The sequence below is a fragment of the Oxyura jamaicensis genome, chromosome 1 (genome assembly GCF_011077185.1).
Source record: "Oxyura jamaicensis isolate SHBP4307 breed ruddy duck chromosome 1, BPBGC_Ojam_1.0, whole genome shotgun sequence".
Taxonomy (NCBI): domain Eukaryota; kingdom Metazoa; phylum Chordata; class Aves; order Anseriformes; family Anatidae; genus Oxyura; species Oxyura jamaicensis.
Window position 1 is genome coordinate 79,726,579 of NC_048893.1, and position 25,287 is coordinate 79,751,865.

The 25,287-nt window shown below is 37.3% G+C and overlaps 1 protein-coding gene across 5 annotated transcripts in view; it reads left to right on the forward strand.

Moving 5' to 3' along the window:
• The window catches only part of CRACR2A (calcium release activated channel regulator 2A), a 69,530-nt gene that overhangs the window by 17,921 nt on the left and 26,322 nt on the right, over nucleotides 1-25,287 (forward strand). For 2 of the 5 annotated variants that reach the window (XM_035313347.1, XM_035313371.1), the window contains exons 1-8: nucleotides 1,104-1,296; nucleotides 7,860-8,121; nucleotides 11,876-11,987; nucleotides 13,286-13,451; nucleotides 14,958-15,104; nucleotides 18,122-18,212; nucleotides 21,889-21,984; nucleotides 24,570-24,757. In XM_035313347.1, the coding sequence (XP_035169238.1) occupies nucleotides 7,930-8,121; nucleotides 11,876-11,987; nucleotides 13,286-13,451; nucleotides 14,958-15,104; nucleotides 18,122-18,212; nucleotides 21,889-21,984; nucleotides 24,570-24,757 (992 nt within the window). In that variant the 5' untranslated portion in view covers nucleotides 1,104-1,296; nucleotides 7,860-7,929. Of the gene's footprint in view, nucleotides 1-1,103; nucleotides 1,297-1,625; nucleotides 1,825-5,149; nucleotides 5,253-7,859; nucleotides 8,122-11,875; nucleotides 11,988-13,285; nucleotides 13,452-14,957; nucleotides 15,105-18,121; nucleotides 18,213-21,888; nucleotides 21,985-24,569; nucleotides 24,758-25,287 lie in introns of those variants that run through there. The other 3 variants (XM_035313352.1, XM_035313359.1, XM_035313365.1) reach the window with 3 other exon arrangements.

The following is a 25,287-nucleotide window of genomic DNA, read 5'->3' on the forward strand; positions in this document are numbered from 1 at the left end:
CATGGTGATGGCAGATACAGAGAAGGTGGAGTTACAGAACACCTTCTTTGCTTCAGTCTTCACTGCTAAGGCTAGCCCCCATGCACTACCAAGCCAGGAAACAATAGAGAAAATGGCTGCCCAGTGTCATGGTGGAGTTGCCATCCCTGGAGGTATTTAAGAGATGTGTGGATGTGATGCTTAGGGACATGGTTAAGTGATGGACTTGTAGCGTTAGGTGGATGGTTGTACTTCATGATCTTAAAGGCTTTTTCTGACCTAATTTATTCTATGATCCTGTGGTCTTTATACCAGAATTCTATTGTATTGCTATTTCAGCTGTCCCTTTGATTTTTTCTTAAAAAAAAAAAAATAATAGTAATTATTTCTCATCTCAAGAAGCTATCCATTCTGGGGTCAAACACAATGGGATGAATTGCACCATTATTATTTTTTGTTTGTTTGTTTGGGGGGGGTATTGTTTTCTTTGTTTCTTTGTTTTTGCTTTAGCAAGTATGCTGAATTGAAATACGTTATGAACACCATGCACAAAGTACTCTTCTACAGTTGTGACATGCTGCAGTGATGAGAACAAAGTATATATCTTTTCTAGAGGGGTACTCAGAGAACCTGTTCCCCAAGGTAGACATTAACATACCCTAGGACAACATTTTTCAAAATGTACTTTGGGCTATTTGAAATTTCTGAATCAAATGAATGTCTCTTGTTACCATCTTCTGTGCAAGTGTAACTGCACTTGGGACAATTTGAAATCACAAGCTTGGAAGATCCTAGTTGGTCCATTTAGATTAGTCATCACCTTAAATTCTTGTTTTGGATAAGTTGTCCTGCACCCTTCCAAACCCTTCTGCCCTGTATCATTCAGGTTACAGAGATTTCAAGTCAATGGCCTTACCCCAGAAAGCAAGCCATCACATACTTAGTCCTGGCTGCAGTAGGGATCAAGGAGGGTATTGCAAATTTGAATCCCCCTGGCACTCTGAGTTGACTTACTGCTGGTTCTGAGTTCGACCTGCCAGAGGCGAGGTGTGATCTGTACTCTGACTGCACAGCCCCCTTTGTGTGGGCAAGGGCCGGCTGTGGGCGGAGGGAGGCCGGACTGGCTCACTGTCCCGCCCCTGGGGCGCAGCCTGCTCGTCACCGGGTTATGCTATCAGTACCTGAACAAAGTTTAGAAAGTTGTTTCAATCTTCCTGCACTTTTACTTCCACCCTGAGGCGTGTGTGGAACATCGTCAGTCAGCGCGCAGGGCTTGTGTTGCACCTTCGCCTGGGGGCCTGCAGGAAGTTGTGGGAGGTGAGTTGGGGGAAGGTATCTTGGGCCTAAAGTGTGAGGAGAGGAAACACAAAAAGAGCATGCAGAGCCAGATCATCCCCCTAGCAATGCTGCTGGAGGAAATGCACAAAGTGACAGCTGCTTCTCCCTTCTCTCCCTGATGTCTCAACAGTGCTCTGCTCTTCCTCTGTGCTCCTCCTGTTGCAAGCTCTGCTTCCTGTGAGGGAGGTCTGCAAGAGAACACTGCCTTTGCAATTTTGTCAGGCCTGGGCAGGGTTTTAGGAGGTTCAGGGCAGCCTGCAAGTGATATCCGTTATTAGTACATTTCCTGTCCCCAAGTACCAATCAACATTTCTGCCCATTCTCTCGGAGCTATGAGCTGCACACCTTGATGGCATAGTCTCCTGCAACTTGTATGGGTGGCACCTACTGGGAAGAAACTTGGAAAAGCTCTTGCAGGACAAGAAGCACCCCCACCTGTTTGCTTCGTGTGTGGCTGCCCTGCTGACAGTGGAACAGAGGTGGCACAGGGATGTTTCTGGAGCCGCTGTGAGTGTTGCATACAGCACTCGCAGCCCCTGATCCTTTTGTTAACACTCATGCTGGAAAGCAGCAGGATTAGAACTGCAGTGGTTGTCAAAAATGCTTCTTTTGCTACTGCATGCCTGGTATCGTGAACTTGAGCAAGTTTCTTAAAGCTCATTTTGCCTTGCTTTACATCTCTGTGTAATACCAGTACTAAGGCAAAAAGGGGTGAGACGCTTGCAATTGGAATGACAGCTGAGTGTATGGGAGTGCCAGGTGTTGTAACTCCTTCTACATAAAGAACATTTCATAAATGTGGTGACCAAAAGTGCTGTAACTGATACTATTTGTAGTGGCTCTTCTACAGTCTTCATGTACTAGGGCAAGAAAAACAGTGTCACAGCAAAATGACTATGTCCTGCATACTTCTAGAGCTGCCTAGCTGACTTTCATTGTATGCTTCCCTGCAAATACAAAAGGTAATTGAAGTTGTGACTGGTGACTGCCTTCAGGGTCTTCATACTGAATGCCTATGATGACAGTAAATGATAGTTAAAAAGGATACTGCTATCAAGATGCTTTTATATATACTGATACAAAAGATTTTGACTAAATGTAATGTATACCAAGGTCTTTTCTGAGCTTAATGATTCTAAGGCCAAGGCATGGTGATAGGGAAGAGAATGACTTCTTTTAGCAGTCTTAGGTCATCTTAAAATAATTATGGTGTTTCATTTTATCAGCTTTAGAAAAATTTCAACATAATGCTAAAAGATAATTCTGACACTAGGTCAGGTTACAGAAACTGACAAAATAACAAAGGTTATTTTGAAAACAATAGTTTGGTTGTAGGGAAAGTTGTTTTTACCTTCCAGTATCTGTAAAACATAAATGTTGCCTCTCATAGGAATACTTTTTTTTTGTATAAATCTATGGTAACCATGGTCTTAAGTAAATTTACTACATTTTTTTTTTTTTTTCTAATGATTTGTGTTTTGAAGTGTACTGCTAAAGGCCAAAGACAGAAATTCTGTTTCTCTTGCGTTTAGCACAGACCTGAATACAATGGGTATAAGTTAAAGAAAAATATATGAAGAGCTTCCTGAATGTTGTGGTTGATTTTTTTCTTGCCATACACTAGCAGCCGTTTGTGTCAATGTTTGCAGAACTGACAGGGTGTGGCTGTGACTTATAAAGCAGATCTTAACAGGGAAATTCCTTCAAAAATAAGAGTCTGAAAAATTAGGCACAGTGATTGTAAAAGGCGCTGCTACCTTTTTTTAAAGGAGGCTAAAGCAGGGCTAGTTGATTTGTACGCAGGCATGCAGGCATATGAGTAAATGAGCTAATTTCAGATAATCTGTAGAATTTAACTGTTTTCATTAAGATGTGCAGGGCTGGATGTTACATCTATCAGCCGAAGGATGCTTTCCTCAGTCAAGCTTTGTACAGCAAAATACATATATATATGTAAATGTCCTAAGTATATATATGGGTATGGGTGTGTGCAAGTATTTGTGTGTGTGTATATATATATATATATATATATATATACTGGAGTTATGATTGCAATAAACTATCAGCTTGTAAATTGTACCCCTGGACGATACTGGTGTTTTATTTTTTTTTCTATTGTGAGCCATATAATATTTCATAATAATTTGTTTATTTTCTTTGTATGAGTGTTGGAAAAAGTCTTCTAAACTTAAAAGATATGGCAAAAAGTTTTTACCTGTTCAAAAATATTTTACTGAAACCTAGAAACTCAGAGACATAAATGCAGGTAAAACAGCTTGGTAAGTTTTTAACTGTCACAGTTACGGAGAATGAGGTTGTCACACCTCATGACTTGTGAAATCTGTGCATCAGCACTGCTGTGCAATTCAAGAGCCTGGTGATTTACAGTATACCAGGTTGAAAAATCATGATCAAAATACCAGCAATGACCTACCTTTTGAAGACCAGTCCCAGAATACCTCATGGTTATTGATCTGTAAAAATCTTGTAAAGCCCACATCCTTGGTTAGTATCACTTGGAGGTATGCTCATTTTCATCAGCTTGTGATATGACATGTTTTTACATGGTGAATGTTATTTATTTATTTATTATTTTGTAGCTAAAGGAATGGACATGGGGTTTCTTAACAGAATTTTGAATTTGTAAACCAGTGAGTTTCTGAAGGGGATGAATGAGTGAAAGAAACTGCCTATTTTATTTAAAACTGGCCTTGGAACAATTGTAAGGCAAATTGCAGTTTTCAATTTTCATGTTATTACCAGCATTTGTAAAGTATCAGGACACTTTAGGAATTAAGAAAAAATACTTGCTATGTAAGCTGCCTTGATGGATAAGAATTTTAATTAATTCTCTATTTTTTTTTCTGTACTATGTACAGTTGCTATGTCATTTTTTATGATGTGTATGAAAGGTGGGGCAACTTTCAAGGAGGTGAGAGGCTCCCATGATGCATGCTTTCATTTTGTAGTATTTAGAAAACAAGGGGGATATTTTCTGAATCATATGTGAGCTGTTTACTAAGTGTAAATAACTTTATCAAGCAGTGCATAGTGCTTTTTTATTCCACTTTTTTTTTTTTTTTTAATCTAGTTTCATATTTCTATTCTTTCATATGCAATTGGCTATATATTATTTGGATAGTTTTTCTTTTTCTTAAGAAAATCTAATAATGGACAGTGCTAGCAGCATATACTGTCATGATTAGTCTGGTCTGTTCATGCAGTTGTGGTCTTTTGTGAAATTGCTGAAATTTGAAAAAGAAAAATTTGATTTTATCTAGTACCCTTGAAATTTGAGACAGATCTTGTCAAGATCATTTTTGGGTTTCACTTGTTCCAGTGAATTTTGATGTAATTAAACTTGATTTTATATTACTGTCACTGAGAAGTTGAAACTGATGGTTTGATTTTGGTTACCTCATACCCTGGTTTCAGCCAAGAATGAGCTTTATTGAATTAAATGAAGTTTAGGTGTGTAAAAGCAGTGTCAAAGGACAATCTCAACTAGACTATTATAGCACCGTAGTCTAAGTCTGGCTTGCTGGGGCATTTCCATCTAATTCATTTCTGAGAGTGGCTATGTAGACTCAGAGCAAAGATTCACCTAGCTTATATTGTATTTTTGAGACTGGCTAATACTAGAAATTTCAAGAAAGGGATAAAGAGAGAGAGCAATTAGGGAGTGATCTTTCCCTTAGAGTATATTCCCACAGTGGTTGGTCACACTTCCTAAGCTAGAAATTTTCCTAATAAGAGGAAGAGTATAGCTGACCAGGCAGATGTAATAGTCAAATGCCCGTGACAACATTTACTAACCTTGTTCATTTTCCAGGGCCTGCTGGAACGTCACAGGCGCTATGACAAGCTTTGGTGAAATTTGGGGTGTAGAGTGCTGTGAGCCCACCAGAGGGCTCACACGCTACGGAAATGAGTAGGTCAGTCTGCTGTGCGCATGCTTTGCTCGAGCATCCGATCTCCGTGCTTTATAAAGCACCCCTGTAAGTCGTTTGTTATAACTGAAGTAAGGCCCATTACGAGAAGTTTCCTAAAACAGGCTGGTAGCGTATATAGCCAACTCTCAGAAAGTTTTTTTATTCTGCTGCTCCGTCACGTGAGGACTGTCTTGGGAAATGTCTAAGTTTATAACTGCTTAGGAAGGATTTTGACAGCTACGTTCTTTGGCCATTAAGACGTTTTCAGCTTTGGAGAGTATTTGAACTGCAGTACTGGGATGGCCAGAGTTGCAAGAGAGCATGAGGAAAAAAGTTCTGAGAACTGTGTGCTCAGCTCCATTGGGAAGAGCCCTGAAGCTAACTCAGAATGTGCTAGATTTACCAAGGTGATACCATAAAAGTTGGTCAAAGAAACTCTCTAATACTCAGTTTGGAGTTTTAGAAAGCAGGTGTTCTTTAATTGTGGCACCAGATGCCCAGGGGATCTCTCCACCTATGCCGAACCATCCAAACTACAGGGGTTATATGCAATCAAAACATACATATTCATTATATTTCATAGAAATAATCAACATATTCATACTATTTCCTCTAATTTGTTAAAATATGTGAATGTTCCTGACATGCACATTTGTTTGCACTGGTGATCTTTGGTGGTTGTCAGTAGTCTTCCTCACTATGTTTGCTGCTTGAACCCAGTTGTTGCATATGCTCTTGTTCTTTCTTGTTTTGTTGTTCCAACTTAGACATGCATAGTAACTAAGTGATTTACACGTCAAAAGACATGTGCACACCATGAGTTCCTCACCTGTTTTTTACAGGCATATCTTTCAGGCCTAGGTTATCTTCCCCTGTCTTGGGATACAATTCTGTATGGTCTTACAGATAAGGCTAATTAGTCAACTATATGTTCTTTTGACTCGGTATCAAAGGTTTGCAGATTTTTGCCAAATGGAGTTAGAGTGTGAGAGAGATTTGCTCGTCAAATTCCGAAAATGGATGGAAGTCCAAGGCTGGTTTACTGTGCTTTTGGTACTTACCTGCAGCTTGCAAAGTCCAGTAGCCTGTTCCATAGCCAATACAGATAAATCACTTTGAAAAGGGACAGAATTTAATGGAAAGCCATTACAAGCCACAGGTGTGAGGAACCTTACATCTAAGAATGTCTTGAAAGATGGTATGTTTAAAGATGTATAAAGCACTGCCTGTTAGAACTCAAGCACAAAATTGAGTAGACTCTGGCTGACCTACTCTATGTGATCAGAGCCTTTTCTACCCAATAAACAGAGTAGAAAAGCGAAAGTTATGTTTTTCTTAGATTCTACTTTCACATCCATGCAATGCCCAAGCCTGTAGTCTGGAGACTACAGACATACATTTCAGATTCAAATAATTCTCACTGGCCTCTGTTGGAGTTATTCCAGATTGTGCCAGTCAGGCTTTGTTCCTTCATATGAAAAGCTTCTCAAAGTATATTTCTCTCTTAAAAATCATCAGACAAATTTGTGACTACTTTAGATAGAGCTAGTTAGAAAAATAGAAAGACAAATCCAAGATACAGATACAAAGTCAAGTTGCTGCATGTCATCTGAGCATTGGTAACTGTATACATTCTTAGGCTATCACAGTTACACGGTACTCCAGTGAAGAAGACTTTTTATAAACTTGATTTACCCACATGGTAATGAGTTAGGGTCATACAGAGAGTCATACCAAACACAAGGTGAGCCATGGAAAAAGATGGATATTCAATAGTGCCTTTGAACCTATTTGAAGTTTGGAAAAGCTTGCTCCTTTTGTATTGATACTGCATCTTGTACAATTTATAATAAGTTTGGAGAGGGAAAAATATTTCCATCAGAATTCCCAGAATGAATTTAAGATAAAATTATACCCAAACATGAGTTACCCACAAGTATTTTCATGAAGGGGGTCTAACAGATTTTCACAGAGACTCTGGATTGGGTTTAATTCATGAAGCATGTCCACCAAGCTCACTAGCGATTAGATGTTTCACAGGTGAAAGTCAAACACCTAAATTATGTTTCAGAATTCCATAATACATTATCTTTCTCTTAATTTTAGTGATTTAAAATATAAATTCAAACAAATGATCCATGAGATTCCATCAGTCATCAATCACTTTTCATTCATGAGCTATCATATGCACATACTGTACTCCAAAGCACTGGATACAAATTGTGATGATGTGGTGTTAAGATGATCAGTCACACGCATACCAATTGAATAACTGTAGTAAGTTTAAATATTTAAAATGTTTTTCTTGTGTTTTCTTTTTGTATCAGTTAATTTATTGTCTGTATTTCTTATTAAACTGTCTGATTTTGCTTTGAGATTCCTTTTCAGAACTAGGATATTTTATGTCTTGTCTTTCACTCAGACTGTCCCCTCCTCATTCACCATCCCATTTGCAGTATCTTTAGTGCAGCCTTACTGCAGGCGTGCATTTTCAAAAAGCTATTTCTTCTTCTAAGACTTTGTGCCTAATTAAAGAGATGGTTGCTAAGAGATTGTTGAAAGTATAATTAAGAGAGTCTAATTTGCTCCTTTTCTTATCTTCCACCACAGAGTTCAGACAAAAATTTGTAAGTAAATGGGATAGCAGCATCCCAAAATATTCAGTGACAAGATTCTGACAATGGACAGAACGCAAGGAGACAGTGCCAGTCCTGTGCCCTTAGGAGATACAGAGAAGAGGAGGACTGGAGAAGAGGACCCAGGACCAACTGGAGAAGAGGACCCAGGACCAACTCTGTTGGGAAAAGCACATGAGTTCTTTCAGATTTGTGATGTGGAAGGCAAAGGCTTCATCACTTGCCAAGACATGCAGGTAAAACAAAATTGGCTACGTGGAATGTACAATGAGAGAAACTCCCAGTGCCCTTAATGAGTTGAGACCAATTAATTTAGAGTTAGAAAATGTAATACCCTCCTGATAAGTTAAAGAGATGCATACGATTTAAAGTAATCTCTTTGAAGTCTTATGTGCTGTTCGGTGATTCTATGGTTCTATGATAATCCTTGCAATTGTTTCCACAGATAAAGCAACAAAGAAATGGAAAGCTGAAGCAAGTGCAGTTTAAAAAAAATTGTCCCAGGAATTCCATTCTTGGGAAAGTTGAAAGTCCAGCAAATTCATTACTGTGCAGTTTGCCCCCATATCAACAATATATTCTGTCCACTAATTTTACCTTTCTGTTTGTTGTTGTTGCTGTTTGCTTTCAGCCAAATTCTGTAAATAGGGTTTTTCACCTTGGTTTCACATTTCAGACAGGTGAAACTCTCAGTTGAATCACATATACATGCAGGAAATTTAGAGAAACAGCATTTTAGCATTATTCAGTGTTCAAAATAAACTAATCAAGTTGTTCTTAAAATAATCATAGAATTTGAGGGGCCAAATGCAGATTTTCTAAAGTTGTTGTTGAAAAGAAGCAACCACGCAACAAAATCTTTTTAAAACACACTACAAAAATGATAAGAAGACTTGAAAAAAATATTTGAAAGCAGGGAAGGTAGAAACAATGAAAAAAAATATGGTAAAAAGCAGGAAAGTACTCATGCATGACATGGAAAGCATAATTTCATTGTGCTAATCCATTTTTACTTTAGTACTAATAGATGAAATAGAAATGGGGAGCAGTAGCAAAATAAATTCACTACAAACTACAACAAACTGAAGTATCTGAAATGAGGTAAAGAAGCTTTCCATATCCTCAGAACCAAAACCGTGTCTGAGTATATGCAAGTGAGAGACTTTTAACTGCCTATGTTAAAAAAGCAAAAACCTCACAGTAGACTGCTCAATAGTACTTGTCAGTAACTTTCTGTCCAATTGTGTTGCTGAATTTTGTGATGGCTTGTGCTAATTCTGTGAAGCTGAGCAAGATAAGAGTGCAGATACTTGCTGTGCTATAAGGTTTTCCAATATATATTATCTCATTCAAGTAACTGAATGCAAAGTAACAACTATGTTTTTAGTGGTAATTTTGGTAAATCCCAATCCATGCAGAATTTCCTTTATTTTATTCTCATTTTATTGTCTTTCCAAAACTGAATGGCATATATTTTCACCTAGTAAAATACTCTTATATATACATAAAGTTTTAATGTCTGGTTTTGCAAGGACTGTAAAGACATTTCTTTCTTTGATTTTGGGTTTTATGCTTGGATTGTAGATAAATTTGTATTTGCAGGTTCTAAAACAGATGTTGCAAAAGGTGCAACAGAAAAAGGGTTGAAAAGAACAGATATAGTGTATTTCCTTTATTTCACCCTTATTTTTTGTTTACTGTATCTGACAACCTCTGTGTGTATGTGTCTGGTTCATTTAAATACAGAAATAAAGATGCTCAGAACATTTGAGATGATTTTTCTTTGTTTGCTCTTATTTGCTGATGATCCATTAAATATAAAGCTACAAGTACAGACTGTTTGAAGATACTGGGATTATCATTGTACCAGTCAACACTTTAGTAAATCAGGAGTAAATCAGCTGAAATCAATGCAGTTCCATTGACAAAAAGCTGCATTGAGACCCATCTCCGTTTGACTTTACAGTGATATAGTAACAGCGAATAAAAATTATAAGCCAAAGTTTGTACATTAGTTCCAGTAATGTTTTAAAAAATGATTCTTTGGAGCTTTGGACAGCTTTCTCATTGTGGCATCTTCCTTGTAGTTAACAGTAGAGGCCAGACAGCTCTCAGGAAGCACTCATTTGTCAGGTCCTAAAGATCTGGTAATAGGAGTTGAGTTTCTGTTCTTTCTGAGAGTTAAAAGAGTAATTAGTCTGAAACACCACCCTCATCAGTGCCAAGTAGGCTGTTAGGGTTTCACAGAAGAAGCTAATTTTTAAGCTTCCATCTAGACCTAAGTGATAAAAATCTAAAGCTTTGTGAAGATGGGTGTGTTTATACAATAAACTGTTGAGAAGTCAGTTGTATCTTTGATTAAGTTCTGTGCTTTAGATCTGTTGCTTTGCCTTCTCACTTGTACAGGTTTATAATCTATACCATATACCCTTCCCTTAACAGGGAAGACCTAGTTAAAGCACACAACCATCGCTTACCTTGACTACATGGCCTGCTACCTGGGATAACAGTTTCTGTTGTTCTTGGATTAAAAAAGAGACTTTCTTTGTGACTGAAGCCCTTTCCACAGTGGAACAGAGTAGGACTTTTGCTCTGATTAATTTTATCAACTTGCAGTTTTAATATATTCTTCCTTCCTATTCTTCCTGCAGTTTTTATTCTTCCTAGTGCTGCCTTCCAGTGCAAATTCTTGCTATTGTAGTTGTAGGGATTGTAGTTGTATGCCACTCCAATTTCCTCCTATTTCTGTCAGTCTATTTGTCTATGCTTTTAAAAGATGTACAGTAGAACCATTATGTTAGCCCTAAGATAGACCAGTTGGACCAAAATTTTTAAAAGAAGGTGTTTTTTGTTTGTTTGTTTGTTTTGTTTTTGTTTTTGTTTTCTTCCTGTCTTTAGATTCTCAGGAAAAATATGTGATTTTTTGAAGGTGGTTTAATGAAGTTTCATCTTCTTTGGTATGAGCATGCTCTATTGAAGGAATAGACAGATAGTAAACAAAGTGATTACAAGAGCAGCAGGTTTTTTCCTTCTGTAGTTTTTTTTTTTGCTTTGTTTTTATTTATTTACTTATTTATTTATACATTTTAAAGCAGCTTTAATTAGGAGACTATTCTTTCTCTAATATTCTTGGTCAGAGAGTCTCTTGCCTGACATCATGACATGCAAACAGGCATTCAGCTCTTCTGGCAGGTGTGCCCAGGTGCATGGTAGTCAGGGCATTTCACGAGGTTGCTGAGACTCCATGTTAAGTCCTAATTCTTCCCTGTGATATAGGAATATGCTTCACAAGCAGATTCACAGAATCACAGAATCATCTAGGTTGGAAGAGACCAAGATCATCTAGTCCAACCTCTGACTTAACACTACCAAGTCCTCCACTAAACCATATCACTAAGCTCTAAATCTAAAAGTCTTTTAAAGACCTCCAGGGATGGTGACTCAACCACTTCCCTGGGCAGCCTATTCCAATGCCTAACAACACTTGCAGTAAAGAAGTTCTTCCTAATACCCAACCTAAACCTCCCCTGTTACAACTTTAGCCCATTCCCCCTCGTCCTGTCACCAGGCACGTGGGAGAATAGACCAACCCCCACCTCTCTACAGCCTCCTTTCAGGTACCTGTAGAGTGTGATAAGGTCGCCCCTGAGCCTCCTCTTCTCCAAAATGAACAATCCCAACTCCCTCAGCCGCCCCTCATAAGACTTGTTCTCCAGACCCCTCACCAGCTTCATTGCCTTTCTCTGGACTTGCTTATTCTCACTTTTCTCTTGTAAAGAATTCATAAAGGCAAATCATGAAGTCATAAGAGCATACCTTCCTCAGTTAATGTTGTTTCAGCCTTTGAGATGTATTTGAATCTTAGTTCTTGGTAAAAAAAAAAAAAAAAAAAAAAAAAAAAAGGCCTTTATTACAGGGATTTTTGTCTTGTTTATAGCTTCCATTCTTATCCTGTGGTAGTGAGTGTTGCAGCATGTTTTGTCATTTCAGAGACTTTATCCTGAGTTACCTCTTAGCCTGGAAGAGCTTGAAAAAGTTTTTGTTATGTTGGATGCGGATGGCAATGGCTCACTTACCCCAAAGGAGTTCACCACAGGATTCAGTGAGTTTGGAAAACGTCTCCTATATAGACTCTTACTTGGATTCTTTACTCTTCACTTAAATCTTTTATCCTAACTACACTTAGGATGCACACAGGGAAACTGTTCCCCAGATACAGCAGATATATGAAGAAGTGGTCAAATCATGTCTATAAGATGACTACAGGAGTTCATTCTCATCAAAGGGCTCCAGGGTGTTTCTCTCCTGTGTAAGATGGGAAGTCATGGCACAGTGACACAGTGAAAACTCAATAACCAAAGTTATTAAGCAGGTATTCTTTGTTATGGCACCAGGTGTCTGTGGGATCTCTCCACCTAACACACGCACTAAGGATTACTGGCAGTGTGTTTATATTAGTGGGATATATGCATATTCATTTCATTTCCTGTAAGTCTCTTGCATATTCATCAGGTATGCGGATAATCATTAACATAGGTTCAGACCCCTATTCGTATACGTTCTGGAGTCCTTGGGTGGTCATCCGGCATACTCCGGCGGTCTTTTAATGAAGGCCAGAAGTCTTCCTTGCTGCTAAACTTCTGACTTTTCCTTTCTTTGAAAGACTTCAGCAGTCAAACCAGTTCTTGTTGGTTCCATTATCTTATGCATACAGTCTTTTACTCCCTTATCTTTGGGGTCGTTAACACACGATTGTGTTAGCTAAGACCTACATTCAACATCCTTTATCTTGTTCCCTATCTCAACATAATGTGTTGCTGGATGGTGGATAATTGATGAGAAAGTCTGATGACTTCCATGCAAGTCCCTCGTGGTTATGATGTGGTGCCAATAGTCAGGAATACCTGAATCTTGCTATTATTAATAGAAATATCCTGAACAGGTGGAAGAAAAAAAATGTAGGGGTGAAGTCTAGAGGAATTAAAATACATGTGAGTCAAATGGGGGAAAAATGAGTGTGAAAAAAAAATCTAGCTTTGATATGCAGTTACAAGGAGGAATTTGAAGCATATTAAGAAACTTTAAGCATATCTAGGAGACCACAACATCTATAAAGTGCTTGTTGCCACAGTTTATGTCTTTTGTTTATGGAAGTCTGAACTTTTTCAGTGTGTTTGTGAATTTTGAGGACAAAACCAGGCACAGACCTCAGGTATCCTCTTGTCAGGCCTTATGATTTATTTGTTTCATGATACTCCCTTTGCTCATAAACAAGTGGGTTTTCCTTCCTCAAAAAATATATTTACTGTTTAATTTGATCTTTGGTATGTTCTCCAATGACATTACTTCTTATACTGATTTCTGAAAATGCTAAACTTATAACCTATGTTTAAATCTTAGGCCAGTTTCTTTTGGGGCAGATTGCTTTAAATAAAGAAATGCAACAATCGGAAGCTGAAACAGACTGCCTACCTAAAAGTGAAGAGACTGTGAGAGATGATGATGATGAGGAATTCCAGTTCTCAAATCTGATGGATCGGCTTGGAGCAAAAAAGGTCTTGGAGGAGTGAGTTTTCCCAGCAATAGTAATAGATTACACAGCCTTTTATGATTCAACTCTATGATTTGATTTTAATGGAACTCAAGATGAATAGTGAGAAATAAGGCCTTTCATTAACACGGTGACTCTTTAAAAATTAATTTTCTTAGCTGTTAGAAAGGATAAAATGGCATTCAGCCCCAAATTTCCAAGAGCAAAGCTATTGCATTGCAGTAATGTGAAACATGTCTGTTCCATATGAAAACTATACCGACATACCATAGATTTTGGAAATCGATAATTACTAGTATGTTGTTCGAGAATTCACAGGTGCAACTGATTTCAAAAACAAAAACAGTGAATGGGGACTGTTTTTTTTGTTGTTGTTGTTCTTTTTTTTGATAAGAAATGTGTTTAAAGTGCACCAGTTAACCGTAAACAAGAATGTTTGCTCTGTTATGCGTTTATTTGCATATTGTGATTTTTATGATGACACTTACCTCTTCCAGGGCCAGGATGATGTCCTCTGTAACAAAGAATCCCAAAACATCCATTGCTGAAAGAGTTTCTTGTGCATTGATCTGATGTTCATTGGTTAATCACAATCAATGTACTATATCAAAGAAAGCACAGGAACAAAAATTGGAGAGAATCTGGACAGATAATAAAAATGTCTAAGAGATGTATCAGTGATCCTTGTCATGAAATAGAAATGCTTATCAGTGCTTTTCTTCACCTGACTGCCTGTTATAGGAAAGAGCTGATTGGCAGTCATCCCGAAAGGCTTTCAATGTGAAGAGATTGTTATGTAGTTTTTATATCCTCATCCTCAATTTCAGCAAAGTGTTTTAAAAAAAGGTATCATTCACAGTAGAACATCCCCCCCCCCGTCTTCAGAATGGTTACAGAAGGAAAACATTCTGTTTGTAAATCTTTAATTCAAAATTTTTAAGATGTGTTCTGCTTTATTTTTATTTTTATTATTATTATTTTTTAGCAGACCTACCATGGAATTAAAATAAAGGAAAAATGGAAGAAGACACTAAGTACCTTAGTAACTTAGGAGCCTGAGTTTCATTCAGTTTCATTCATTTGTCATGAGAATATGTTTTTGATTAGCTTTTCCACTGTCCCTTGCCTACTGGATTAGTGGAAAATTTTCTGCTTCTAATAAAAGTGATAGGATGGTACTAATCACTGGAGACAGATAAGATATTTGTCTCCTTTCTTCTCCATTTCTGGTTAGATGAAGTGTCTAACAAGGCACCCAACAAACAAGCAATTTCTGTGATTCCCTGCAGTCATGCATGACCTGATGTTGTATGATAAATATTTTGGAATAAAAGTGATTGCTATCATTTCCCACCTACCTCATCCGATCTGAGTCTGCTTAAACATCCCTTGTTTTTAGTTAGCCTTGTGTTCTGACTATAATGCCACGAAGCCTCCATTCCGTTACTAGGATGCGGCAAACATTTACTGTAGACTGAGGAATGTTCTCTTATAGCAGTCTTTTAAAATCTTTTGTTTCAGTGAAAGTGATGTGAAGCAGCTTTGGTTGCAGCTGAGAAAAGATGAATCTCACTTACTATCCAGTTTTGAAGAGTTCCTGGCCAGAATTTTTTCCCAGCTCCAGGATGCAGATAATGAAAAGAATGAGTTGGAATGGGCTCTAAAAAAGTTAGTGCTTTTCTTTCTTGGTCAGTTTGTGTAGTATTACATCTAGCCTACCTACATTTAAGCCTTTGAAATAACTGAAGTATTTCAGAGGAGAACTGAGGGCTATAATCACAAGAGTTCCTGTAACATGAAGTTTTATTAGTAGTGAAGAGTAAAATTATACATACTGCAGAGCTGTCTGAAATTAGCTTTTCTTTTCCTGTTAACAGATTGTATTGACTGAAATTCTTTTGCAGATGTCTTTTACTTCATTGCAATTCTAAGACAACAGTATGCAATTCTCATCTAGTTAATAAGTTTGACTCCAGAGGGCAGCCAAATTTATACTTACGCAGATTATAGTTGAAGTTCACCTATAAATTTTATTTATATCAATTTTATCATTTTATATGTATATGATTTACATATATATTAATAACTCCAGATTTTCAGATCAGATCTGGAAGCTCTTACACTTTCTGAATTGTTTTAGTACTTTTGTGGGATATGGTATGAACCAGAGCAGTATAGTCTATGTTTCCAGTAGCTTTTCTGTCTGCTCTGTTAAATTTCAGTGCAATAATATTTTAGATTCATAGAGAGAGCATTCAGACCAGCAGATATTGTACACAGTATCTTTTTTCATTCACAGGATCATTGTTTGAAAATATGTTGAGATAAAGTTGTCCAACATTAGTATATTAGTGGTATTAGAACAATATATTTATAAGCATTGAGCAATAAAGGCAAATATACTTGTTGAAAATTTCATCACTCCTTTTTGTTATATTGAGAATGTGACAAGGCTTCTGAAGGAAGAAAAAGAAAAAACACGGCCATTGAAGACAAACTAGTTGATATTGATCGCAGAATTTTCAAGTGTGATTTTTAAGCCTTGAGACACCTTGTTGGAAACAGCATAGTGAGAGTTATGTTGTCTGTCTTAGGCTACAGATTATTAATGATCATGTGTGGTAGTTTATGTTTCTTTTTTTGTTGTTTCTTTTTGTTTTCTAGAATCTTGTCTGTGTTTGTTTGGGAGCTGAATAAATCAATATTTCTATCTAGCAGCAGCAACCATCACAGAGGTGCAGTGCATGGAGCATTAGCATCACATGACTTTTCTGACTTACATGAAATCTCTACCTTAAAAATGCATTGGATCTTTATGTCTTTGTAGTAAAAACAGTTTTGCATTAATTTCTTCTTCATATTGCTGCTGATACTGATAACACCTCTGATGTCAGCACATAAATCCTTGCTTTGTTTGTAATGAATAGCTGGAAGGACTCAGATCTGTCACAGTAGTAGTGCTGCCTTAGATAACAGGATAACAGTGGGTATGAATAACCTCTCCTGGGAAAAAAAAAAAAGCACAGATAAGAGCAAACCTCAAGATAAGACCATAGAGAAGGGGATTTTTTTTTTTTTTTTTTTAATACCCACATACTTCTAAGCACAAAATCTGTATAGAATGGTCAGGATTTACTGTGGGGACACAGTAATGGGGGCTACACAGACTAATACTGACTAATACACACATGGGGGCTACACAGACTAATACTGAGAGCAGTGCCTCTACTGGCACCCCCATAAACACAAGCAGCATTCACATAAACATGAAAGGTGTTTCTCCCCTTTTGATCAGGAGTAAATTTTACTAGTGACAATACACACACATACTGCCCTCCCCCACACTGACTTTATTCAGAAACATGCCTGCATCCACATATCCTTTTCATAGTAGCATGGGCCTTAGGTACACCTAATGCCCATGTCTGCACCCTGGGCCCCTTACCCACTGCTCAGCCCTTGGGTCTTTCCAGATGTGAGTCTTCTACTCACTGCCCTGTTTGCATTGACTGATGTTTGCTACCACAACGCATTAATTTGCTCACTCATGATTACACCCATTGTAACAACCACAGATCCTTGAAGCATAGGGCTTTTCATGTCCATCTAATGCCCATGTCAGGACCCTAGTCCCTGTACCTCCAGTCTTCCGCTCAGACCTCGAGTCTGTCCAGATGCAGATCTCCTCCTCCTTGCTGGTTAGTTTAGCTTTAGGTGTGCTAATGATTAATGCCCACATGGAACAGATGTTGAGTTCCCACAGAGAATATTTAGAAATAGGATGTAGTAAGATGATAGGATAGTCTATGATAAACAGACACAGGGCTTGACCAGATAAATATAATGACCATCATATTGCTTAATCTTGACTTAGCCATTTATCCACCCTTCTTTCCTTTTTCACATCCACCTTTGTCCCTTTCTTTATCCTTGACTTCTCATAAATAAAAACAACTTGTTCCTAAATACTTTCAGGACTTCAGTTTTCATGGTGCTGCCAAAAACTATGCTTCAAAACATGAGAGGATTTCAGCAGTTTATTAATAGGGGACTAAAGTTATTCTGCCTGTCACACAGAAGCAAAGAAAGTATTTATTGCTGTCATGGAAATACTGACTTCTAAGCATGTTCTGCCTGTGCAAAGTTAAAGGGTTTTTCATTATATAGTCTGTCTAATTCTGATCAAAGTGATTGCATGAATAAGATCTTTTAAAATATGATCTTAGCATGTCTACCATACCTTTCTAAATAATTTTTATGAATATGAGTAATTTTATGTCATTGAAAAAGGCATTTTCTTATTTTAAAGAAAATAAAATTTAAGATCAGAACATGATCAGAACAGGGGAGTAAAGCAATAAATTGTCTGGATTTTCCAGCACTCCCTGTCTGAAGCATTGCAGTCACATGAAGAGGCCATCATCTGGGCTGCTTTTCTCATCTAGTCGGAGTTTACACAAATGTAGATGACAGCAAATTTTCTCTCTCTCTCTTTTTTTTTTTTTTTTTTTTTTTTCAAATTGGCATTTATTGCTTCTGTAAATCCTGAGAAAACACCTTCCACCCTCATTTCTTTCGGTTACTAAAAATTGCAAGCTGGCAATGTCAAGTGTTGTGATATTTGGAAGGGGGAAAGAAAGACTTGTTTATGAAGTTTCTCACTACATACTTTTATCTCTTATTAGAAAAACTGCAGCTTTTGATGAAGAAATTCAAAATCTCTATGAAGAAATGGAACAGCAAATCAAAAAGCAGAAAGAGGAGTTTCTCTTGAAAGTGAGTGTCAGTTGTTACTTTTGGGCTGGATTCTGCTCCTATTTCCAGTGGTTTTATACTCATTTTGAGTGTGGAAAAAGCCCAGAAAATGTGTTTCACAACAGAGTCATATATATATATATATATATAAACATTTGCCTTACTGATGCTTTTGATCTGATCCAGGCTCCACAGCTTCCAACTGAATGACTGATGAAAGGAACATCAGTGTACTGTGCTCAGTGGTTGGCATACAGTAGCAGCCGATTTTCTTTTGAAAGTCAGTGGAACTACTGCTTCACTGTATTATCGATACTTCTACAGATCCAACTGCTGGATACAGTTAGCAAAAATGTTTTCTGAGGTTGTTCACAGCAGCACTAATCTTGTTGAGTTCTGCAAGCTCTGCTTTTGTGGAGGGGATAAGTTATCACTGAACTGCAACAACAGCTATTCAAGTAATGGTAATTTCTGAAACCAGCACGTTTGCATGATAATCTTATGTCAGATTCTTTTGTCACTGCCCTAATTCCTCCAGAACACTTAACATCGGTTTCCCTTTTCTTCTGAAAAGTCTACTTTAAATCTCACCTATTGCTTTTAATAATCTGTTCTTTTGATTTTTCTTCCCTGCCTCCCCCCTTGCCCACCCCCCCCACCAAGGAAGCTAACAAGAAGTCCCAGTACGCTGCAGGAAACAGTCACCTAAGAATCATTTGGGTGGGCACCTCTACTGCTCTTAACTTTCACACTAGGTCAGGTTGCTCAGGGCCTTATCCAGTTGAGTTTCGAGTATGCCAATGATGAAGATTCCACAGCAGCTCTGGGACAACTAATCGTAAGCCAGCGTTTCATGCCTTTTTGTTTTTTTGAAATTACTTGAATCAATGAAAACAATATATGTTTTCATAAAACCTATGGTTCTCAAAATGTTGCCCAAACTAGTGGACATTCATCAAAGATCACCTCAATTCTCAATCAGATATGATATCTAAAGAAATCCTTTTGTGGACCAAATGTATAAAGTTTTTGTTTTGTTTTTTTGTTTTTTTTCCCCCCGACATAAACTGCGTTAGAGCTAAAGGTGTCTTAATCAGTTGTATAAAGAATCTTCTAAGCCTTCCAAGTCTTTATTTGCCTCAAAGGCAAGAACATGATTCATAAACTTCATTTTTTACATTCCAAGTTGAGAGCAGTTTTCAGTGGTGGATGAGATGAAACCTTCATATAAAGTTTGCATATCAATTGAAGAATAACAAGTATTTGCAACTTTGCCTGCTGGTGGAAGAATTGGTTTATACCCTATTGACACCCCATAACTGAAGTTGTATTGAAAATTCTAAAACATAAAAACCAACAACCCCTGACCCCCCCCAAAAAAACAAAACCAAAAACAAACCAAAAAAAAAGTGACTCTTTCTGTAAGCAATGATTGTTGGATCTCCTAATTAGTTGTATTTTTGAGGCAAAGGCATTTATTTCAAGCTGTTACATTAAAGCTTCCCACTGAAGCTATTTACAGTTTAGTCAACGTTCACACTAGTGGCTTAGTCAGCTTTCACACTACTGGTTGTCCTGATACTGTAAAAGTCGGTCAAAGAAACTCTCTAAGACTCATTTTGGAGTTTTAGAAAGCAGGCATTCTTTGATTGTGGCACTGGACTCACAGGAGATTGCTCCCTCTTGTGTGCATGCCGAATCATCCAAGCTACAGGGGTTATATACAGTTAGAACATGCATATTAATTAGATGCCAGAGAAATAATCAACATATTCATACTATCTCCCATAATTTGTTAAAATATGTAAATATTCCTGACATATGCACATTTGTTTGCACTGGTGATCTTTGGTGGTTGTTGGTAGTCTTCCTCACTATGTTTGCTGCTTGAACCTAGTTGTTGCATATGCTCAGACCATCTTGTTCTTTCTTATCTTGTTCCAATTCAGACATGCATACTAAACTAAGTGATTTACACATCAAAAGACGTGCACACCATGAGTTCCTCACCTATTTTTTACAGGCACATCTTCCAGGCCTAGGTTATCTTGCCCCCCCTTCCCCTGTCTTGGGATACTGTATGGTCTTACAGATAAGACTGATTGTTTGGAGAGTAAGGTAGCATTAGACATACAAAGTTTCTAGTTTTCCTTATATCTAACCAACCATAGTAAAATATTTCAAATTTGGTTCTATTATTCTATAAGGGAGAGAACTATATGTTCTTCTGACTTGGTATCAGTAGGACACTCAAGAAGTACTGTTTTTTGACGTGACTAATGTGGGGATATCTGATTGTTAAGTTGTTTCTCTAATGCAAAGTCCCAGAAAGACTCTACTGCCAGGAGAGATGCACTGATGCCATATAAAGAGGGAATTATTATGGCTTGAATATAGAATAGCTCTTGAAGAATATGTTTAAATAAATTGTTAGGATAACAAATAAGCACAAATTGTAGCTATTTAAGATACTTAGTACCCTGCTGACTGAAATCTGTATAAAGATCTGTTAGTCTGTCTTTTTCACTGGGATATATATTCTTCCACATAAGAAGCCAGTTACATGCATTTGATTACCCTTTTATATGTACTGCTAAAGGGCAATATAAAGCAGCATGTTGGAACCACTCTTGTGCTTACTGTCTTCTTGTGGGAATTTTTATTTGGAGGCATCTTCCTGAGGAGTTCAGGGAGTAGAAGCATGCTATAGCGGAATAAAATAGATTCTGAGCTAATATGAACTGCCTGGGACCCCATTTTACTCAGGGGTGGCCTGATGATTTATCTCAGCTGAGGACTGAAGGAGTAATCCTGATTGGCACTTGGAGCTGACAGTGATTGCAAGATGATTAGGTAGCAAAACAGTTGACAGATTCATATAATTACTAAATGTGTTGCAGAGCTTGAGTCCCAGATCACTTGCTTATATCAGTGGAATACTGGCAAAAGAAATTGTTGTTAGTGATAGATTTTAAAGGTAGCAGTTAATGTTTCTTTTACTTCAGCCTGTGTTGCTTTGTGGCAATAGCCTTTATCTCCTTTTTCAGTCCTGATACCTTGTATTTGACCACCAGTATGGCTCCATAATAATTTAAATAGGTCCATCTTGGTTCTGTATCTGTTGGTTCTATTCTCATCACTTCATCACTTTCCTGTATCAGAAGTTGTCTGGTTCAGGAAACCAAAAATACAGAAAGCTACTCACTTTTTGTTTGTTTGTTTGTTTGTTTGTTTTTAAATCTCCTGTTTGGTTAGCTCTCTCTGAAACAGCTCACTGTTGTAAGGAATGAACATGAATGTTAGTGTGGAAGAGGAAGAATTGTTGTTGGAGATGGGAAGCTATATTGTAACCTCATTGGTTTAGGTTGGCTAAGCTCCTAAGTCTCATGGATATATGCTCTGAGTGTCCAAGACAAAAGAGTTCTGCTTCCACCTAGTAGTGGCTTGAGGGCAATTCATGTGCAGTCAGCACTTGCTCTAGTGACTGCAGACATTAAAGTTGTTGAACACCACCAGTCTGCAGAAGCTCAGAGTCTAGTTTTATGTATGATACCATCCTTAAATTGAGTTATATCAGTAGCTAGTCATGTTCACGGCTAAAAGCTCTCCTATTATTTTCACAGCTGGTTCCTTATGTTTCTTCCTGCTGATGAAATTGTGCTGTTCTATTAATTCGTTTCCTCTTTGAATTTTGCAGGATACAGAGAGGTTTCAGTCCTACAGCCAAGAGCTGGAGTGCAAGCTCCTGTTGAAAGAACAAGAACTGGACCAATTGGTTCAAAACCAGAAAAGGGTATTAACAGATATCCTAATTTTTATCTTTTATTTTTTTAAGATGTTTTTAGGTTAGCTTTATGAAATGTAACATAATTCTTCTGCCTACGATGTGCTAATGACCAGACAGCTCAGGAACAGACTCTTATAGCTTGTATCTTTACTCAACACTTGTATCAGCTGTTTCTTTGCTTGTTTGGGAGGGTTCGGCACTACAAACTTGAAATGCTCTCTTCTAAACAAATGGGCCTGATACACCTCTCTCTAATAGTTACAGCAGTGCATCTTCTTGAATGCCACTGGCATGCCTGCTTGTTGATGTGTTTAAGAAAATAGAATCAAGCCCACTGCTCTTGTCATCAGTTCTCTTGTATGGCAACAGCTTGTCAAGTTCCTCTATTAAAAGCCTGTTGTGTTTTATTTCTTAAAGTGCATGGCCTGCTTGGGAAAGCAGACTATTTCTTCATGTGTAAACTTGCTGTAAAGTCTCTTCAACCCCTTCAAGGTCAGTAAATTAGAGAAGGGAAAAGGAGGTAGCACTGGAATTTAAATGAGCAAACATTTAATCATTTGCCACATTGCAGCACTAGAGCAGAATAACCTGTCCTTTGAAGATGTATGTGGGGACACAGATCAGGCATTTCCAGTCTGAAGCTAACTGAAAAACTATAAGAAAATATTTGTTGTAATTTTATAATGATTTTAATATTCTCCTTTTATTCTTTTTTTTTTTTTTTTAATGTTTAAAGCTCAATTATCAATCAGCAGTTCTGTAAAAGCCTTTTCCTGTGGTTGTCTAATATATTTGTGTTCTTAATTGGTATAAAAACACAGAAACTCTTAAAATGTTTACACTCAGTTTTAAGCCTGGTCTAATCACATAACACTGGATGAAACATCAAAAAGTTTTGTCCTATATATACCTTATATATCTTGGAAAACAAAACAATTCTACATTATTTTCTTTATTATTATTAATCTAATTTTATTATTTATTTATTTATTTATTTTTAATATATATTGCATTATTATTGATAGTATTACCGTTTGTAAATTTTATTTGTAATTTCTATGATTTATAATGTCCTCTGCACCCTTATGAATTTGCATAAGTCTCAGAAAAAGTGCTTTGGAAGGACAGGATCTTCCTATTACTATAAAAATTACATTTTTATGGAAAGGGAGCGTATGTTGTACAAATGGAATTCTCTACTTCTTATTGTATGATCAGTATTTAATTATTTTCCGTTATAGTTGCCTACTCTGAATGCTTAACTCAGTGTTATGGACAGTGTTTTTTACATGTATTTTTCTAATTCCTAACAATCACCTCTGAGATGGACTCTCATCCTTCCTCAGATCTGCATTTGTAATACTATAACCCCACCATTTTCTCATATGACTCTTCATTCATCTAGATACCAATGTGTGCTAGGTTAGCTTCTACCTGTCTAGTGTTTGCCTAATACAGAGAGCACTGTGTCACTTTCACCTCCTCCTCTTTCATGGAAATATACTTTGACAATTAAATCTATTCTTGGTAATGGCAGCATGGTTTAATTAAAATTGCCATGCCTGATTATATGAAAGAACCTCTTGGGAATATACTTTTTTTTTTTTTTTTTTTTTTTTTCAAAAAACAATAATAAATATCTCTTTCTCTTTTTTTTTTTTTTTTTTTTTTTTTCTGTTCCCAATATAATTAAATTAGTCCTGTGGTGGAAATGATTATCAAAAATGTGAAAGGAAACTTACAGATATATTCAGCATTGTTTCTGCTGACTTAGCCAGAGGGAGGCTCCCTTCTGAGGGTCATCTGCCTGACATGACTGAAATACTGATCTGATTCCATACTGACTGGTCTTCTGGAGGCCAAGGTTCCTTTCCCTAGGCCTTTTTGCTGTCTACCATGATCTTGAATTGTCAGCTTGCTCCTGTACAGTATAGCTTAGACACAGCACAAGATATTCTCATTAGTGTTTACAAAGAGATGTGTGATGCAGAAGGAAGCACTGGAGACAGAGCATGTCCAGCATAACATCTAGGGTAAAGAGACTTGTATTAGGTGAAGAAGGTAGGTGGGAGCCAAGAAAAGTGCAGCAGAGTTAACTTTGCTTCTCACTTAAAATGATGAATTCTGTGCTGATGGGAGTTTGATCTTGGAAATCTGAGTGAGAGGTCCATAAGAACACATCAGCATTCAGTAGCATTTAAAAATGCAAATCAAATGATAGGATTGTTAAGAAAGGCATAAAGAACGAAACAACCCCCAACCATATAATACTGTATAAATGCTTCCTTGTTCATTTGCACCTAAAATAAATGGTGCGGAGGGATCTGCACCTCTGTTAAGCAGCTAATTACACCTTTTTGCAGTTTGATCTGGTGCATTTTTGAAATGGATGAAATTCAAGGATAGAGTAGAATGGTTTTTTTTTTAGTGTGGCATAACTATGTCTCTATGGAGAGCACCATATGTACTACATTCACGTTGGTTTTGACAGAAATAGCCTCCCTATTCAGCTAACTTCTAAGACTTGAATTGAAAAGCCAAAGTGCCTCAGTTAGTTATAATACTTTCTCTTCTCTCTTCTTCCATCCCAGTTGGAGCAACAATGTACAGAACTTCTCAGTGGCAAACAAGAAAGCAAAGTAGAGAACACCAAGCTGAAGCTGACTAACCAGGAGCTGCTGGATGACCTAGTGAGAACTTCTCATGATCTGCACTTGGCTCAACAACAGTTAGAAGTTCTTCAGGAGGAAGCATCAAGGCTACATGAGGAAAAGGAAATGTAAGTCATCAACTGCTGTGGTTCTAGTGCTTTTGCTTGGCATGCCAGTGAGTTTCCTTCTCAGGGTACTCAGTGTTGTGATTTATGTTATAAGCAGAAACCATCAACAAAGCCAGTCCTAGTCATATTTCCCTAAGTAACTCAGCATGTTTTCTGTTGTAGCATGCTGGCTTCTGCAGAATCTTTTGCTGCTTCTTCAAAATGTGAATGTTCTCCTCATTCCCACATTTTTTGAGGTTGCTTAGAATAATAAAAAAAAAAATCATCTAAACTAGTTTTAAAAGTATGTTTTAGTTTTGAAATACCAGTGAAATTAAAATTAGTTGTGGCACATTAATTCGTACTCCTCAAAGCTCTATCCAAGTTCACTTCTCCAAACATATTGTGACTATGAGACAACTAGGATGTACTTCTTCTGTCCATCAAAAACAAGTCTAGTACAGCATTTTTGACCAAGGAGCTTGGCCAGCAAGATAATAGGCAGCTTATGCTGCTAAATTAAAGCTCACACAAAGCTTTGTGGTGATCCA